General features: G+C 37.8%; 1 protein-coding gene and 2 long non-coding RNA genes across 15 annotated transcripts in view; 1 reads left to right on the top strand and 2 right to left on the bottom strand.

Annotated features, from left to right (window-relative positions):
- The window catches only part of USP34 (ubiquitin specific peptidase 34), a 231,515-nt gene that overhangs the window by 30,332 nt on the left and 181,668 nt on the right, over window positions 1-19,515 (top strand). For all 13 annotated transcript variants that reach the window (XR_014253950.1, XM_082426527.1, XM_082426526.1 and 10 more), the window contains exons 2-3: window positions 11,019-11,106; window positions 17,837-18,257. Coding sequence is in view for 12 of the 13 variants with exons in the window: in XM_082426527.1 (XP_082282653.1) it covers window positions 11,019-11,106; window positions 17,837-18,257 (509 nt within the window). In the remaining variant the exon portion in view is untranslated. The remainder of the gene's footprint in view (window positions 1-11,018; window positions 11,107-17,836; window positions 18,258-19,515) is intronic.
- Window positions 1-19,515, bottom strand: part of LOC309643713 — a 129,826-nt gene that overhangs the window by 16,897 nt on the left and 93,414 nt on the right. The gene's annotated exons all lie outside the window — the stretch shown is intronic.
- LOC309643716 lies at window positions 12,718-17,829 on the bottom strand. The gene is made up of 2 exons (XR_014254023.1): window positions 13,524-17,829; window positions 12,718-13,212 (listed from the first exon to the last, which is right to left on the bottom strand). It is a non-coding gene; the product is annotated as an uncharacterized lncRNA (long non-coding RNA).

Raw genomic sequence — 19,515 nt, forward strand, 5'->3', positions numbered from 1 at the left:
TCAGTTGACTTGTCTTCCACTTCACAGATTCTTTTTTCTTCTTCTTTTTTTTTTTAAAGATTACTCTTTTTTTAAAAATTATTTATTTATTTATTTATTTATGGCTGGGTTGGGTCTTCGTTTCTGTGCGAGGGGCTTCTCTAGTTGCGGCAAGCGGGGGCCACTCTTCATCGTGGTGCATGGGCCTCTCACTATCGCGGCCTGTCTTGTTGCGGAGCACAGGCTCTAGATGCGCAGGCTCAGTAGTTGTGGCTCACGGGCCTAGTTGCTCCGCGGCATGTGGGATCTTCCCAGACCAGGGCTTGAACCCGTGTCCCCTGCATTGGCAGGCAGATTCTCAACCACTGCGCCGCCAGGGAAGCCCTCTTTCTTCTTCTTGATCAAGTCTGCTGTTGATGCTTCTTGTCACATTTTTATTTCATTCATTGTACTATATTTTTTTAAGCCACATTCCTTTTTTTTTTTTAATTAAATAATTTATTTATCTTTGTCTGCATTGGGTCTTCGTTGCTGCGCACAGGCTTTCTCTAGTTGGGGTGAGCGGGAGCTACTGTTCATTGCGGTGTGCAGGCTTCTCATTGTGGTGGCTTCTCGTTGCGGAGCACAGGCTCTAGGCACGCGGGCTTCAGTAGTTGTGGCACACGGGCTCTGTAGTTGTGGCTCATGGGCTCTAGAGTGCAGACTCAGTAGTTGTGGTGCACGGGCTTAGTTGCTCTGCGGCATGTGGGATCTTCCTAGACCAGGGATTGAACCTGTGTCCCCTGCATTGGCAGGCGGATTCTTATCCACTCTGCCACCAGGGAAGTTCCCTCATTCATTGTATTTTTTAGTTCTGGAATTTCTGCTTGGTTCTGTTTTATAATTTCCCTTTTTTTAACTTCTCATTTTGTTTGTGTATTTTTCTGATTTCATTGAATTGTTTTTTTGTGTTTTTTTGTAGCTCACTGGTCTTCCTTAAAACGACTTCTTTGAATTATTATTATTTTTTGAATTATTTATTGGACAAATTGCAGATCTCCATTTTCTTGGAATTGGTTACTTGAAAATTATTGTGTTCCCTTAGTGGTTTAATGTCACCTTGATTTTTCATGTTCCATGATGTCTTGAATTGCTGTTTTTGCATGTGGAGAAGCAGTCATCTCCAGTTTTTACTGACTGGCTTTGGGAGAGACATATCTTCTGACAGCCCCGTTAAGAATTCTGAGCCTAGGGCTTCCCTGGTGGCGCAGTGGTTCAGAATCCATCTGCCAGTGCAGGGGACACACAGGTTCGAGCCCTGGTCTGGGAAGATTCCACATGCTGTGGAGCAACTAAGCCCGTGCGCCACAACTATTAAGCCTGCGCTCTAGAGCCCACGTGCCACAACTACTGAAGCCCGCGTGCCTAGAGCCCGTGTCCCACAACAAGAGAAGTCGCTGCAATGAGAAGCCCGTGCATTGCAACGAAGAGTAGCCCCCACTCAATGCAACTAAAGAAAGCCCGCACACAGCAACGAAGACCCAACGCAGCCATAAATAAATAAATGAACGAATGAATGAATTCTGAGTCTTTCTCAGACCTTTATTGATTGATTGATTGATTGACTGTGTTGAGTCTTCGTTACTGCGCTTGGGCTTTCTCTAATTACAGCGCGTTGCTGCGCTTGGGCTTTCTCTAATTACAGCGAGCAGGGACTATTCATTGTGTTGTGTGGGCTTCTCATTGTGGTGGCTTCTCTTGTTGCGGAGCATGGGCTCTAGGCGCACAGGCTTCAGTAGTTATGGCACGTGGGCTCATTAGTTGTGGCTCATGGGCTCTAGAGTGCAGGCTCAGTAGTTGTGGCGCACAGGCTTAGTTGCTCTGCAGCATGTGGGATCTTCCCAGACCAGGGCCTGCACCCGTGTCCCCTGCATTGACAGGCAGATTCTTAACCACTGTGCCACCAGGGAAGTCCATCTCAGACCTTTTTTAACAGATATGTCTGTTTCTCATTTCTTGTTTTCTTTTGGAGGGTAATTCTAAGATTGTTGCTGTCTCCTGATCATACAAAGCCAGGTTGAGTGCTGGCAGTCTCTCATGTGCTTTTCCTATAGCAGTGCTGAATTCTCAAAATTGTGTACTTTCTCCCATTTCTGCAGGGTCTGGACAGCTTTTTGCACATGCTGTTAATTGTCTGTGAAGGCTTGCTTTTGCTGCCCTTAGGGGTGCAGACAAGGAGCCAGCCACAGGGTGGGAGTGTGTGTGAGTGAGGTACATGGAGAGTTGGGGGTTCTTACGTGGGGTTGGGGGCATCCTCAGACAAGATCTTTCTTGGCACTGTGCTGTGCTGCCTTGGGAGAAGGGTGTCACAGGTAAAGTGAAACTGTTCCTCTCACTCTCTTCAGTGTGTCCAGTCTTGGATTTTATTTTATTTTATTTTTTGCGTTGGAAATTCTCTGCCGTACTCCCAGACTTCCACAAAGGCACTGTTGTCCATGGTGATTGTCAACATCAGTGTTCTTTGGGAGGAAGATGGTAGAAAACTTACACTTGCTATTTTGATGACATCACCCTCTGCTGATGTACTTTATATGACTAAAGCTTAGATTTGTTTTTTTGTATAACTTTATTAAAATGGAAATACACTTTATGTACTATGTGTATATGACATTTTTTTCATTTAGTATATCACTATAAGTTATCTGTGTTGCTTATTAGTGTATTAGAAGTCTTGCTTTTTATAGTTGAATTAGAAAGCTGTAATTTTTTTTAATCAGTCCACTCTTTGGACAGGTGGTTTGTTTCTAGTTTGAGGCTGCTTGAATAATTTGTTTTGTTTATTTTGCTTTTTGTTTTTGTTTGTTTTTTTTTGCTTGGTTGGTTATCTGCCTGGACTAATTCTATAGATTCTGGCTGCCCTGCTGTTTATAGTCACTGACATGTGTTTTTTTTTTTTTTAAATACATAATTCTTATCCTTTTTTGTTCTTGCTGTTTATCTGTTGAAGAAACTACTGATTCCATGGATCATTTAGCCCATAAAGGTTTTTTGTTTTGGATGTTGCTTATTGTATCCTTGTGGAATTATTGAACATGTTTTTCTGTATCTTCTATTTCTGTAATTTATTAGATTTAGAGGCTTGATCAGGTTTCGGTTAGATTTCTTGGCAAAACTTTTATAGAATGTGTTGTATTCTTCCATCAGAGGGCAAAAAATGTCACATTGTTGCTTTTTTTGTAATGCCAGCAACCATTGCCTAGATCTTTTATTTCATTTGTAGTTGCAAAATGGTGATATTCTAATCCTATCATTTTTCATCAGCTGATCTATTGCTATAAGGAGAAACTTCCTTTTATTACCCATTTAGTTACTTTGAATTACCATTAGTACAGGAAGGCAGGATAAATGTCTCATTTTCCCCTTTTATTTACCAGTTTTCAAACAGTGAGTTCTTTAAAATTTTAACATTTGATTGGTAATTGGTCCTTTTTTTGAGGATCATTATAAAATTATGTAATTAAAAATAATGTTTTTGCCTTTATTCACCTAACTTTTGGGGAATTATTTCAAATCAGTTTATAAAGAGCATTTTCCTCCACTTTTCTTTTCTGATGCATAGTTTTCCATTGTCAGGATGAATTTAACTTGTCTTCTGTTGATAGGCATTTAGGTTATTTCCAGTCTTCTGGTATTAAGAACAATGCTAAGTTGGATATCAATGAGTGTTATTTTGGATGAGAAAAAATGTGTAGAAAATGATGCTTAAAATAATACTCAGAGTATCAGTGCATTCTTTTATTTATTTGTTTGTTTTTGGCTATGTTGGGTCTTCATTGCTGCACACAGGCTTTCTCTAGTTGTGGCGAGTGGGGGCTACTCTTCGTTGCGGTGCACGGGCTTCTCATTGCAGTGGCTTCTCTTGTTGTAGAGCTCGGGCTCTAGGCGTGGGCATCAGTAGTTGTGGCACGCGGGCTCAGTAGTTGTGGCTCGCAGGCTCTAGAGCACAGGCTCAGCACAGGCTTAGTTGTTCCGCGGCATGTGGGATCTTCCCGGACCAGGGCTGGAACCCATGTACCCTGCATTAGCAGGCGGATTCTTAACCACTGTGCCACCAGGGAAACCCAGTGCATTTTTGATTTTGATAAATATTGTCAAATTGTTTTTACTGATGTATGAAAGCACTTGTTTTCTCGAGTTTATCAACACTAGGTATTTAAACTTTTTGCAAACGTGGTTAAGAAAAATATAGTGTTTCAGTGGTATGTTTGAACCCCATGTGTATCATTTTTTCTTTTTTTTAATCCCTTTTTTCTTCAGTTTTTCTTTTCCAATCTGTTTTTTGAACTCAGAGATTACTCTTTCGTAAAGACTTTTCCTGGCTTGTAGTTTCTTTGAAGTTTGCTTTTTTGTTGTTTTTATCTGTAATTAAACTTTTTATATGCTCAAACGTATCAATTTAGAACACTTTAAGAATGCCAGTCTTTGTTTCTGCCATCCTCTATGTCATTATCTAGTGTTTCAGTTGCCTTTAAAGACTCCCAGATTAGAGACAGCACCTGACTTATGACGGTTTGGCTTACAACTTTTCAACCTTCTGGTTGTGAGAAAGTGATATACATGCACTGGAAACTGTACTTTGAATTTTGAATTTTGGTCTTTTCCTGGGCTAGCGATATGGGTATGATACTCTTGGCTTAAGGATGGACAGCAGTAGTAAGCTGTAGCTCTCAGTCAGCTTTGCAGTCATGAGGGTAAATAGCTGATACACTTAGCCATTCTGTACCCATAGGTCCATTCTGTTTTTCCCTTTAAGTACAGTTTTTAATAAATTGCATGAGATATTCAACACTTTACTATAAAACAGGCTTTGTGTTAGATGATTTTATCCAGCTGTAGGCTGACGGAAGTGTTCTGAGTGTATTTAAGGTAGGCTAGGCTAAGCTGTGATGTTTGGTAGGTTAGGTGTAGTAAATGCATTTTCACAATTTATGGTATTTTCAACTTACAATGAGTTTATCGGGATGTAATTCCATTATAAGTTAAGAAATAGCTGTAATAAGTATTTTATTTTGTTAATTTTTTGTCAGTTTGCTTATTTAGGTTTACCCATGTATTTATTTCCTTCTTTACCATATTTTTCTTGCTTCTTGCTCTTAGATTCTTTGCCTTTTTCTTTTTTTTTCTTTTGAGGAACCTCTTAATCTTTTTAAAATCTGATTTTCTATTCATGGCTTATCAATGATAAGCATATCCATTTGTCCAAAGTTTTATTTCACCCTTCCTCTTGAGGTCTACCCTGGGTATCAAATTCTAGGTTGAGGTTTACTTGGGTGTAAAATTCTAGATTGGCCATTTTAACGTTTTGAAGATTTTATTCTATTCTTTCAGTCAGAAGTCTGCCTCTCAGAATCTGTATTATTGTTACTCTATGTAGTCTTTTTTTTCTTTGAAGCTTTTACTAAAACTTTCTATGACAAATTTCTAATATACGCAAAAGAATAATATACTTACGGTATTAAAAGGTGAAATTTGTCTGGCAGTAGTTCATCTAAATTCATAACCATGTAGTACCTTTCTTTAATTGGCTTATATTCACTTAATTGGCCCTTTGAATAGTCTTTTAAATGTGTTTGTAACTCTAGGTCAAGTAGTAGATCATTTAACATTTTACTTTCAAGACAACAGGTCTTAAAGTATTCATGATTTATCAATGTTGAAAGAATTTTCTGACAGCATCTTGTCACATTATTTAGTGAATCAAGCCTTAGATATATTAGCTGCTTCAACGGCTTTATTTTATTTTCCCATTCTCTTATTTAGCAGTTATTTAGTACACTATGTTTCTCTCTCTTAATTCTTCTTCTTCTGCACATGATGATCCTTCTGACTAGGATTCCATCCCCTGTGGGCTTCTTTGTCATTACCCCCTCCTTCCTATTCCTTTCCTGCTGTCCTTCTTGCTTCCCTTTTTACTAACTTCTGTCTTTCAGTTAGTTGTTATTTCTTTTAGGGAACTTTCCTTAGTCCTTTCCAAGACTGTGTTTCCATGTCCTACTTATTAGGTTAAAAAAAAAAAAAGAGTTGCAAAGAATTGATGCTGAGTTGTTTAAAAAAAATTCTCTTGAACTAGGTATTGTTCAAACAGATTGGGAAGTTTTTAAAAAGTCTAGAAAGTGTTCTGTATTTAGATTGCTCTGCAACTTGAGTAAGTGTTTAAATTACTGTAATAGAATGCTGGAATGGAAATGATAGCCAATGCACTGCTTTTGTTCCTTTTGAAATATACGGTGCAGAACTCCAGTCAGTGGACTGAAACCCTAAGAAAAAGCCCTATGTCAGAAGATTGGTGAATGTGTATTAGTAAGTTTTAAAATCAAGCATTAGTCTCGTAATTTCTGTATACCCAAGGAACAACTCAGGCTAGGAGTGCTGGCTAGTACTGGTCTCCTGGAGCTGTTTGTACTTACTTTAGCCATTTTACCCACCTAGGTGGGTCTCAGTGGCTAACCTTGGTGCTGGCCAGGGTTCTGGATAGGGCCCAGGTTCTTGTAATTCCTGTTCTTTTGGGACTTTGCTGATAAGAAGTTATGTGAGGTTGTGTTCAGCACCTTTGGCTTGGTGAGCGGTCATGAGTTTTTTCATCTGATGAGTTGTGAGATTGTATATGAGAATACTTACCCTTTACTTGGGGTAAGATCCGGGTCATGACTACTAATGGTTTCTCAGTAGACTCCTGGGTTATGCCTCCTGTCCTCTCTTGTTTCCTTTTGGGGTTATGCTTGCCATCATACTATCATACTGTTCATTTCTGATCTTGAAGTTTTTATGAGCATTTTCTTGTTTTTAAATTTAAGTGACAAGAACCCTTTACTTTTGACCCTATTTCTACCCTTCTACCTCACACATTGTGTCAGTTGGGTACATTTCTTTCAGTTATTGAATTTCCTTTTCTTGCTTTTGGGGGATGGCATCTCTGGCACCCAGGTATTACCCAGCCTTAATGTTTCCAATTCCACTTTGATATCTTCTCTTGGGCTGTATTTGGTATTCTTTAGATATATGTGACAATTCCTCCACCTTGCTCTTTTCCCAGTCCAGGTGGTTGGCCCTTTAGAGTTGGAATTACAGTTCCTCTTCTATAGGAAATAGGTGGAAAGATTTCTTGAACTTGCCTTCCTCCCTTCTTCCTTTATTTGTTTATAAATATTATACTGTGGACTTTAATGGATCTTTGATTTGTAAAGATCAGTGGCTTCTTTTAAACTGCAGTGTGGGCTACTCTATCTCCCTTTTTTTAAATTAATTGAACATTCTTAAAATTGTAAAAAACAACAAATTTTCTCATCTTCACCATCTTTTAAAATTACTGAAGTATAGTTCATTTACAGTGTTGTGTTAGTTCCTGGTGTACACAGAGTGATTCAGTTATACATATATATTCTTTTTCATATTCTTTTTCAGTATAGGTTATTACAAGATACTGAATACAGTTCCCTCTACTGTACAGTAGGACCTCATTTATCTCATCTTAACCATCTTTAAGTGTACAATTCAGTAGTGTTAAGAATATTCACATTGTTGGGACTTCCCTGGTGGTCCAGTGGGTAGGACTCTGTGCTCCCAATGCAGGGGGTGCGGGTTTGATCCCTGGTCGGGCAACTAGATCCTGCATGCATGCCACAACGAAGATCCCGCGTGCTGCAACTAAGACCCAGCGCAGCCAAAATAAATAAATATTTTACAAAAAGAATATTCACATTGTTATGCAACAGATCTTCAGAACTTTTTCATCTTGAAAACTAAAACTCTGTACCCATTAAACAACAACTCATTTCTCTCTCCCCCTGACAACCACCATTCTACTTTATTCCTGTGGATTTGATTACTCAAGATATCTAATTTAAGTAGAATCATACAGTATTTTGTCTTTTTGTGACTTACTTTTTGTGGCTTATTTACTTAACATGATGTTCTCAAGGTTCATTCATTTTGTAGCCTGTGATGGGATTTCCTTCCTTTTTAAGGCTGAATAACATTCCTCTGTATGTATACACCACTTTTTGTTTATTCATCTCTCTGTGTACATTTGGGTTACTTATGTCTCTTGCCGATTGTGAATAATGCTGCTGTGAACATAGGTGTACAGATATCTCTTTGAGGTTCTGCTTTCAATTCTTTTTTCATATATATACCCAAAAGTGGGATTGCTGAATCATATGGTAATTCGTTTTAAAATTTTTTGAGGAACTGCTGTATTCTTTTCAATACTAATTGCACCAATTATTATTCCCACCAACAGTGCTCAAGGGTTTCACTTTCTACATATCCTCATCTATACTTGTTATTTTATGATTTTTTTTAACAGTAGCCATCCTAAGGGGTGTGAAGTGATATCTCATTGTGGTTTTTGTTTGTGTACTTAGTTTTGAAATCATGAAATTTGAGTCTTCCAACTTTGTTCTTGTTTTTCAAGATTGTTTTGGTTATTTGGGGTCCCTTGAAATTCCATACAAGTTTAAGGGTAGAATTTCCCATTTCTGCAAAAACGTTGGGATTTTGGTAGAGATTGTATTGACTCTATAGATCAGTTCGGACATTATTGACGTTTAACGATGTTAAATGTTCCATGAATATGAGATTTGTTCCTATTTATTTGTACCTGATATCTTTCAGCAACTTTTTGTAGTTGTCAGTTTTCAAGTCTTTCGCCTCCCTGGTTTAGTTTATTCCTAAGTTTTTTATTCTTTTTGATACTTGTGTTCTTAATTTCCTTTTCAGATTGTTCATTGTTAGTATATAGAAATGCGGTGGAATTTTATGCGTTGACTTTGTGTCTTGTCACTTTACTGAAATCATTTATTCTAACAGTTGTGTGTGTGTGTTTGTGTGGACTATAGCATTTCCTACATATAAAATCATGCCACACATGAATAGAGGTAATTTTAGTACTTCCTTTGCAATTTCTTCTTCTTGCCTAATTGGTCTGAGTAGAACTTCCAATACTGTGTTGAATAGAAGTTGTGAAAGCAGCTACTTTGTCTTGATCCTGATCATAGAGGAGAAGCTTTCAGTCTTTCACTATTGAGTATGATGTTTGCTGTCTGTCTGGAGAGGTCTATTTTGTCTGGCTCTGATAAGATGTACTTCCCTTCCCTTTCTGGTTATGGGGTAGATATAATGAAATAGTAAGCTTATGTTGGTGAGCAGTTAGGTTGCCAGGTGGGCCTCATGTGGGGTACATGTTTCTCACCTCACATATGTGTTTCCCAGAATGTGTGCCATTTGTGTTTTGTGTTAGAGAAGGATATGATCCTTGCAACCACTCTGTTCCCTGTGTTTTCAGGCCGGGGAAGGAAAACTGTTACTGTGCACTGTGTTCTCTTCTTGTTGATGAAATCACACAAACCAAGAGCTTGCTTTTAGTAGTTACCTTATCTTATCCCCCACTACGTCTTACTCTGTCATGGTTGCTAGGTTTTGTTGTTGGGATCTTCTCCCTGATGGGCATTAGTGTCTTTGGCTTCCAGGGCCGCCTCAGGTGCTGTTTACCTTGTTACCCATTTGTTTGGCATATACTCTTGCCCTGTGATTTTTCCTTCTCTGCCAAGAGAATTTTTTTACCCGCCTTGGTCTAGTCAGTATTATCAGAGAGAAATCTTCCAACCTCCTACTTGGACTTCAAGCATTTCTGGAGCTGAGTAGGGGAAGAGTGCCGTAAGTCTCAACATTGAATATATAGTCTGATCTAGAACAAGGTGAGTTTTTTTTTAAAACGAAAATTAAGCTATATGCAGTTGGTAAATAGAGGGATGATATTAATATGATGGAACATCTTAATGGTTCATATGGGATTTCCCCCATCACATTAATGTTTTATAGTGATCATGCAAGCTTTCTTGTGATTAAAGAGAAGACCCTACTGGTATATGAGAAAACAGTAACAAAGCTGACATTCCTCAAAAATGCCTTCTTGTGCATACAGTGATTGGTTTATTGCCTTCAAGGACCCCTGTGTTTTCTGCTTTGTAGAGCTGGGTGGAGAAGGAAGTAGGTGCCAAGTCATTAAAATGATGGAGCCATGAGAATGGTTATATTTGATCTTTAATTTTTTTTTGGAAATGATCTTTATTAGAATTGAATGCCCTCAGGCACCTTCATATCAAAAGATGAAGCATGAACCTTATGGTTTAAAGTTGCAGAAGATTGATTGACAATGGTTAGTGCAGATACCAATAGAGATTTAACTGTGCTAGTATTTTTTTAAATTTTAAATCAGACTAGTTATTGGTTTTGTCAGTGTTCTGGTTATAAAGTTTCATAGGTTTTGAGTAGTCTGCTTCTAATATTTTATTGTTAGTCTCATTTTCTTTATTGCAAGATTTTATATCACATGAGGCTTCTCAGCAGTGCTTACGTGACACAGTAGGAAATGCCTGTACAGAGAGAGTAAATGTTTTCAGTATGATACCTCCTGGCTTTCAGCTACCTGATTGTGCAAAACCCAGCTCTCTCTGGTTCAACATCTCCAGAGAGGAAACATAGTCTTTTAGAGATCGTGTGTGTGTGTGTGTGTGTGTGTGTGTGTGTGTGTGTGTGTGTTGGGGGAGGTGAGGGGGGCAGGGAAGGGGGATGAGGGTTTGTCTAACTGCTTCTTAATAAGACTTTAATATTTTTTAGCCCCACTTGTATTCCTTCTTTTAGAAGTACTCAGTGTTTCTAATTCCTGAGTCTCTCTGAGACAAAGTTAGCATCAAATTGGTCAATAATTAACCAAGATTTATTTTCTTTAGTGAAAGCAAAAAAAAAAAAAATTATTGGAAATATTTGTATTTGTAAATCTAGCTTTTTTTTTAAGTGTTGGCTTTTTTTGTTTTTGTTTTGGCCGTGTCTTGTGGCACATGGGGATCTTAGTTCCCCGGCTGGGGATTGAACCCATGCCTCCTGCAGTGGAAGCGTGGAGTCTTAACCATTGGACCACCAGGGAAGTCCCTATTGGCTTTAATATTGGTTTGGCATTATTTATTCATAATTTAAAAGGTACTTTTTCTATTTTCTTTCAGTATCCGATATAGAAGGTGGTGATGGACTGCAGCTCAGAAAGGAACATACTCTCAAAATATTTGCTTATATCAATTCCTGGACACAGAGGTATGCATCTTTATGTATTTTGAAGAGTAACTTTGTCAGTTGTATTTTGTTTTATATTTTTATTTTTTGTTTTTGGCCGTGCCACACGGCTTGTGGGATCTTAGTTCCTTGACCAGGGTAGGAACCCGTGTCCCCTGCAGTGAAAGCATGGAGTCCTAACCACTGGACCGCCGGAGAATTCCCAGTTGTATTTTATTTTATTTTTTATTTATTTATTTTTGGCTCCGTTGGGTCTTCGTTGCTACACGCGGGTTTCCTCTAGTTGTGGCGAGTGGGGGCTACTTTTCGTTGCCGTGCACAGGCTTCTCATCGCGGTGGCTTCTCTTGTTGCAGAGCATGGGCTCTAGGCATGCGGGCTCAGTAGTTGTGGCACACAGGCTCAGTAGTTGTGGCTCACGGGCTCTAGAGCACAGGCTCAGTAGTGGTGACGCACGGGCTTAGTTGCTCCGCGGCATGTGGGATCTTCCCGGACCAGGGCTCGAACCTGTGTCCCCTGCACTGGCAGGCGGATTCTTAACCACTGCACCACCAGGGAGGCCCCCTCATTGTGTGTTCTTAAATGTAAGCGTATTCCACTCATATAGGCAGCATGTAACTCTACTTAGGTAATAAAGTCTTATCAGGCGGGTAATAACGGGAAAGACTGAGAAGAAAATAGGATAAGCTCAGATAGTGAAAGGTAATGTATGATATTGGTGTACAAATACAGTATGTACAGAGTTTAAAAAATAAAATGGTAGGAAAGGGCCTATAATATAAAAAGTCCATTGTCCCCTATCTCCTCAGCCCCATTTCTGTTTTCAACTTTTTTGAGATGTTGGTTTTGATATTAACTTTTATGTTCTGAAATAATAATATTATATTGCTGTTGCTTTATCTGTCAATTTTAGGTATAATCTGTGAACTTCCTTTTGTGATATATAAAGATTTCACCCATTTACCCTTCCCCATCCTCTCAATATAGTTACATCAGTTCTTGAGGTAGTTCTAAGAACAAAAATAATTGCTCAGTTATTAGCCAAAAAAGATTCTGTGGTTCATTTTATATTTTATAAGATATAAATTGTTTTTCTTTTGTTTTCATTCTTTGTTTCATAGAGTTTAATGTCTTGCTCTTCATTTGATTAATTTTCTAGGTGTGGATCACTAATTTTTCCCAAACTCTCCAGCCCTTCTTAGTACTAGTTTTTACATTTTTATACATCATTACGTGATCTGTTATTTTCTTACCTTCCCTCCATCTCTTTTGGCTTTTATCTTCCTACTCCAATCTGTATTGATTTCTCAGTAGTGTTACTGAAACAGCTATATTCTCTTCAGATCATCCTTGAAATTCTTTTGCTTTTCTATTATATTGGATCTCCCGTTTACTGGATTCTATGCCATCTTTATTGGTTTACTTCTTTGTTTTGTTAGGATGACATCTTTTCTGAGAAAAGGTACATGGGAGACAAATGGTTTTTAGACCTTTCTGGCCTAAAAGAATGTCTCTTCTACCGTTACTTTTATTGATAACTTTTGTTGGATACAGAATTGTAGATAGAAAATTATTTTCTCTCAGAATTTTGAAAGTGTTATTCCATTTTTTTTTTTTAATTATTAGCACCTTTAATTGTTATTTATTTATTTATTTATTTATTTGGCTGTGTTGGGTCTTCGTTTCTGTGCGAGGGCTTCCTCTAGTTGTGGCAAGCGGGGGCCACTCTTCATTGCGATGTGCGGGCCTCTCACTATCGCGGCCTCTCTTGTTGCGGAGCACAGGCTCCAGACGCGCAGGCTCAGTAGTTGTGGCTCACGGGCCTAGTTGCTCCGCAGCATGTGGGATCTTCCCAGACCAGGGCTCGAACCCGTGTCCCCTGCATTAGCAGGCAGATTCTCAACCACTGCGCCACCAGGGAAGCCCCCATTGTATTTCATCTTCCAATATTACTTAGGAGAAAGTATGAGCTGTTTTTTATTCCTGAGCTTTTTCTTGTCACTCTTTTAACTCTCCCTGAAAGCTTTTAGGATCTTTATCCCTCCTTGGCTTCAGAAATTTCATGATGGTATGTGTTTTAGTGGGTTTTCAGTTCTGAAAATTTTTTTTTTGTTTCATACTTTCCTCACCTCTGTATTTTTTTTTTTTTAATTTTATTTATTTATTTATTTATGGCTGTGTTGGGTCTTCGTTTCTGTGCGAGGGCTTTCTCTAGTTGTGGCAAGTGGGGGCCACTCTTCATCGCAGTGCGCGGGCCTCTCACTATCGGGGCCTCTCTTGCCGCGGAGCACAGGCTCCAGACGCGCAGGCTCAGTAATTGTGGCTCACAGGCCCAGCTGCTCTGCGGCGTGTGGGATCCTCCCAGACCAGGGCTCGAACCCGTGTCCCCTGCATTGGCAGGCGGACTCCCAACCACTGCGCCACCAGGGAAGCCCCTCACCTCTGTATTTTCTGCTGTCTTCTTGGAAATATTATTAGTCAGATATTGTACCTCTTTAATTGATGATTTGTTTTTCTTTTTCTTCCCATTATCTTTCTTTGTCTAGTCTACTTTCTGGGATATTTCTCCAGTTTTACCTCTGGACCTTCTACTGAATTTTACAAATTGCTGTAATTTTAATTGGTTTTAAAGTTGTGAATGATATATATGCAAAAACTATATATAATGCATATTTGTACACATTAAAGGGCTCTGTTTCGTAATTGGAATGCATTTTTTAATAGTATTCTGTTCTTGTTTCAGTGATCCAGTATCTTTCATGTCTCTGAGGATATAAATTAATTAAAACCTTTTTTCTTCCTGCATTTTATCTTCTTCCTCTAAATTTCTTTTTACTGTTTGCTTTGATCTGCCTTTAGTGATGCAGCTTTTCTTGAAAGTCTTATTATCCTTGGCTATCCTTTCATGGTTAAGAGAGGGCCCGTGAAAAATGGATTGCAAGTTCTGTGTGAATGGAGCATCTCAGATGTTGGCCTATACTGTATGATGGTAAAATGGTGAGCAGACTTTATTATAGGATAAATGGCCTTTTTCTCTTAGATTGTTCGTATTTTCCAAGTCTTTCCCCTTGAGGTACATTAATCTGGTGGTTGGGCAGGTTAAGGGTACTTGGGGAGGTTCACCATTCAGTCATAATTTTACTTAATTCTCTCACTTTCAGTTTCTTGTATCTCTGCCTTCTTCAGTATCTGATGTTCCTGAATTTATCTTGTTCATTTTATGTACAGAAAGAACTTATTATTTCCCTGGGTCAGGTAGGAATAGTATCCTTGCCATCTGGAATGGGAGCCTGCAGGTTTTAACAGTACCTTTCATTTAGTCCTGTTTTCTATTATGCTTCATTTCTGCCTTCAGAGGTATCTGAAGCTCTTTAATGTGCTTTTCCAGTGTTCTGTGGGGTGAATCTTTTTGCTGATATGTTCTTCTGTGACCCCTTCCAAGTTTGTTTATTCCACACTGTCACTTACTATTCCTCCCTTTTCTATCATCCACAATTTCTTGCTGTCATCTTTTCTTCTATTATCTCTTCTATGACTTTTTTTCCTTTAGTCTATTTGTAGTGTGATTTAGAACAGAAAAGAAATAAATTTGTTTGTAAAATCAGATTGGGCTTACCTGAAAGTGTTGTTTTTATTAAAAAAAAAATTATTTCCCCTCCTTGCATTGTGGGTGTGGATATAGAGAGAAATGCTATATTGAGGATTCAAATACCTAGACTTCTCAGAATTGAATATACAATAAAATGTGTAATTTACATAATATATAATTATTTTAACGATGTGTGTGTGTGTATGTGTGTCTTTACTTAGATTCTCAACTCTCCTTGAAGTTGTATGTTTGTGTCTGTAAGGACCTAGATCCAGTTTACCTGTTACTTTGTTCATATATCATTTTTGCCTTTGGCAGTACTGCATGGCTTGTGGGATTTTCGTTCCCCAACTAGGGATCGAACCCAGGCCCTCAGCAGTGAGAGCATGGAGTCCTAACTACTGGACCACCAGGGAATTCACTCATTTTTGTCTTTTAAGATTAGTTTCCTAGTCAGTTATCAAGCAGTTTAATACCCATTTCCTGACAGTGAATTATTATTTTATTTAAAACTTTTTATTTTATTTTAAAATTTTATTTTATTTTATCTTATTTTGTTATTATGTTTTAACTTAATTTTTTTTTATTTTGGAGGATAGTTGATTTACAATATTGTGTTAGTTTCAGGTGTATAGCAAAGTGATTAATTTATACACATATCCTTTCTTTTTTCAGATTCTTTTCCCATATAGGTTGTTACAGAGTATTGAGTAGAGTTCCCTGTGCTATACAGTAGGTCCTCATTGATTTTTTTTTTTAAGATTTTATTTATTTATTTATTTGGCTGTGTTGGGTCTTAGTTGCAGCATGCGGGATCTTTCGTTGCGGTGTGTGGGCTTCTCTAGCTGTGGCTCGCAGGCTCGGTAGCTGCGGTGCGTGGGCTTAGTTGCCCTGAGGTGTGTGGGATCTCAGTTCCCTGACCAGTGATCAAACCTGTGTCCCCTACATTGGAAGATGGATTCTTAACCACTGGACAACTAGGGAAGTCCCTATCTATTTTATATATAGTTGTATATATGTGTTAATCCCAAACTCCTAATTTATCCCTCACCCCACCTTTCCCCTTTGGTCCACCTTTCCCCTTTGGTAACCATAAATTTGTTTTCGAAGTCTGTGAGTCTTTTGTAAATAAGTTCATTTGTATCATTTTTTTAGATTCCACATATAAGTGATTATCATATGATATTTGTCTTTTTCTTACTTACTTCACTTAGTATGATAATCTCTAGATCCATCTCTGACAGTGCACTTTTATAGTAAATTTGACTAGCTCTTTGGCTTTCCTAATCCAAAATCTGACCTCAAGGTTGTTTTTTGAGGGGAAACTCAGATTTCATTTTCACTAAAGATAGTCAAATGTATGATCCTTCACTTTGAACTTGGTTTTTCCTAAACTTAAAGGAAGAAGCTACTCATCAGAAAAATGTTGAGTAATGTGTTTATTTTTCTTCTTGTAGAAATTGTGATATTATAGAATTTAAAACTGGAGGAGGCCTTAGAGATAAAATCCCTTTCATTTTGCCATGGAGAAAATAGTCCTGATGTATCATTTATGCATTTCTGTGTAACAAGGTACTCCAAAAGTAATGTTTAAAACAACAGTAAACATTTGTTATCCTCAGAGATATGTTTATTATCTCAATTATAAACATTTATCATCAATCATTTTATGGGTAGGAGTTTGGGAGTGGTTTAGTTGGTTGGTTCTGGCTTGGATTTCTTATAAGGTTGTAGTCAAGATTTGGCCAGGTTATGGTCATCTTTGGATGACCTTACGTGGGACTGGAAGATCTATTTCCAAGTTGACTCACTTCCATGTTTGGCAAGTTGGTGCTGGTTGTTAGTGGGAGGACTCAGTTTTTTCTCATGTGGCCCTTGCCATGGCCTCCTTGAGTGTTTTTCATGATAGCTGGCTTCCCCCAGAGTGAGTGACCCAAAAGAGAGCAAGCCAGAAGTGGTAATGTCTTTTATAACCTAGTCTCAGATGTCATACACTGTCATTTCTGCCACATCTATTTATTGGAAGCCAGTCATTAAGTCCGGTCCACATTCAAGGGGAGGAAAATTGGGCTTCACCTTTTAAAGGGAAGAGTAGTATTAAAGAATTTGTGGCCATACTTCAAATCTGCCACACCTGGAGAAATGAAGTTATTCTTACATGGTCATACAGGAAGTTGGTGATCTATTTGGTACAATAAGAGTTTTGATTTGTTTTGATAATATAACTAGGTGCAAATTTTAAGTGATAGTTGCTTGTCATCTGTTATTGGATACATTGTAACCTGGTACTGTGTATTATTTACTTACTGATTCACCAGACCCCTTTGATTATCCACAATATGCCAGGCATTGTGCTACTAACTGAACATGTCTAAGAGAACTAGATTTGTATGTAATAATTACTGACTCTTATTATTTTTATTTATTTTTGTTTTTTTTTACTGGAGCTGAAGTGAGAGAGAGAGAGAGTGTGTGTGTGTGTGTGTGTGTGTGTGTGTGTGTGTTGTGTGTGTGTTCTTTAAACACTTTTGATCTGTCAGATAGGATAGGAATGTCCCTCCTAAGTAGCCTTCAAGCGAATTATTATTATTATTATTATCAGCAGCACCGTGTGGTATGGCATGCAGGATCTTAGTTCCCCAATCAGGGATTGAACCCGTGCCCCCTGCAGTGGCAGTGTGGAGTCTTAACCACTGGACTGCCAGGGAAGTCCCAAGCAAATTATTTTTAAATGTAGCTTTTTATTAGTTGACAACAAAATCCCTTATGTAAAATAATGAGCTAGGTTTACTAATAAGGTATTTTATTATAGCCAGTTTCCTGATATTTATTAAACATGTATTGAGTACTTAGTACTTAGAGAAGCAAAGATATAGCCATAATTCTTGTTCTTAAATACTTCTTTGTCTAGAGGGACAGATAAATACGTACATAAAACTGAAGATGATAGCTGTCGACCTAATATGGTGACTTTTTACCAGTACCAGTTTTTGGTGTGATGCTATCTTTTTAAGTTATTATAGTGCTACTCTACCAGGAAGGAGGAAATTAAATTATTCAAAAGATATTTTAGTATTTGTTTTTTTATATTACTTTTTAGAAAGATATAATTGTTGCCTCTCTAGGAAGCATTGATTTATTGAAAATTTTTTTTTCTCTTATAGGCAATGTCTATGCTGCTTCAAAGAATATAAGCATTTGGAGATTTTTAACCAAGTAGTGTGTGCACTTATTAACTTAGTGATTGCCCAAGTTCAAGTGCTCCGGGACCAGCTTTGTAAACATTGTACTACTATTAACATAGATTCCACGTGGCAAGATGAGAGTAATCAAGCGGAAGAACCACTGAATATAGAAAGAGAGTGTAATGAAGGAAGTACAGAAAGACAAAAATCAATAGAAAAAAAATCAAACTCTACAAGAATTTGTAATTTGACTGAGGAGGAATCTTCAAAGAGCTCTGATCCTTTTAGTTTATGGAATACAGATGAGAAGGAAAAACTGTTACTATGTGTGGCAAAAATTTTTCAAATTCAGTTTCCCTTATATACTGCTTACAAACATAATACTCATCCTACTATAGAGGTATGTAAAAATAGGTATTGTGAATTTTAAGTAATGCCAAGTCATGGTTATGTTGGTAATTTCTCACGTATGAATAAATATGAAGCTAGTCATTATTGATGGAAAAAATTATAAAAATCACTATCATTATAAAAATTATTTCAGATTTCTTCAGACCATTTCTGTAGCAACTTGTGTTGAACATTTGCTCAGCATAGTTCTATTAAGGAAAGATTTATAAATTGAACTCATAAAATTAAACTGTCAGTGATAGACATTTTGCTGATGTAGATCTATGCTCTATTTACTGTGACTCTTTCAAAAAGTGGTAACTGAGGAAAAAGAAGCACGTAGAGTTTTGAATTTCATTCTTAGAAACATAGGTTAACAGAATTTGGAATTTCTTTTGTAAAGAAAAAATGCTTAACAAATTATCTGTAATTACTAGTTTTAAATAATAGTATTTTCTTTTGTATGTCAAAATGCTTTACTTATTTCACTAGTGATTTTTTCCCCTCCCTCCCTCCCTCCCCCCCCCCCTTTCCCTCCTTCCCTCCTCCACTAGTGATATTTATACAAGCCTTTCCAGGAGATCAGTAACCCATCTTAGGTATTTAGATAATGGCATTATTTCTACAGATAGCAGGAATTGAAACAGTTATGTGATAATGTATTATAATAATGGCTTAAAACAACAGTGATTAATTATTTCTCATGATTCTGTGTATTGCTTGGGCAATTTCTTTGCTGGTTTTGTATGGCCTTACTTACGCACTTGCATTTATTTTGGGAGTTGGATGGGTTTGAAAGTCCAAGATGGTCTCATTCACACATCTGATAGTGCTGGCTGCTCTTTAGGGCTCCTTGGATTTTTCTCTACATGGCCTCTGTACTAGGGTAGACTATCTTCCTTACATGGTAGTCTTAGCATTGATCCAGGAAGGCAAAAGTGGAAAGCTGTAAGGCCTCTTATGAAGGTCCAGCCTTTGAAACCACACAGTATCAACTTTACCACATCCGTGTTGGTTGAAGCAATTCACAAGGGCAGCTCAGATCAAAGGGGTGTGAAGTAGACTCCATCTCTGGATAGGAGGAGAGGTAAAGTTTCATTTTAAACTTTTAAGTACATTCTGTTTTTTGTGCATCCAGGAATGGGTAGAGTTGTGGCCATTAACAAATCTACCATATGCTTTTTGTTTTTTTAAGGCTGTCTATTTTCTCCAGCTTATTTTTTCTGTAACCTCCATTCTGACTTCTCTAAACTTCCTTCTTCATCTGG

The sequence above is a fragment of the Balaenoptera physalus genome (genome assembly GCF_965194825.1).
Source record: "Balaenoptera physalus genome assembly, chromosome: 15".
Taxonomy (NCBI): domain Eukaryota; kingdom Metazoa; phylum Chordata; class Mammalia; order Artiodactyla; family Balaenopteridae; genus Balaenoptera; species Balaenoptera physalus.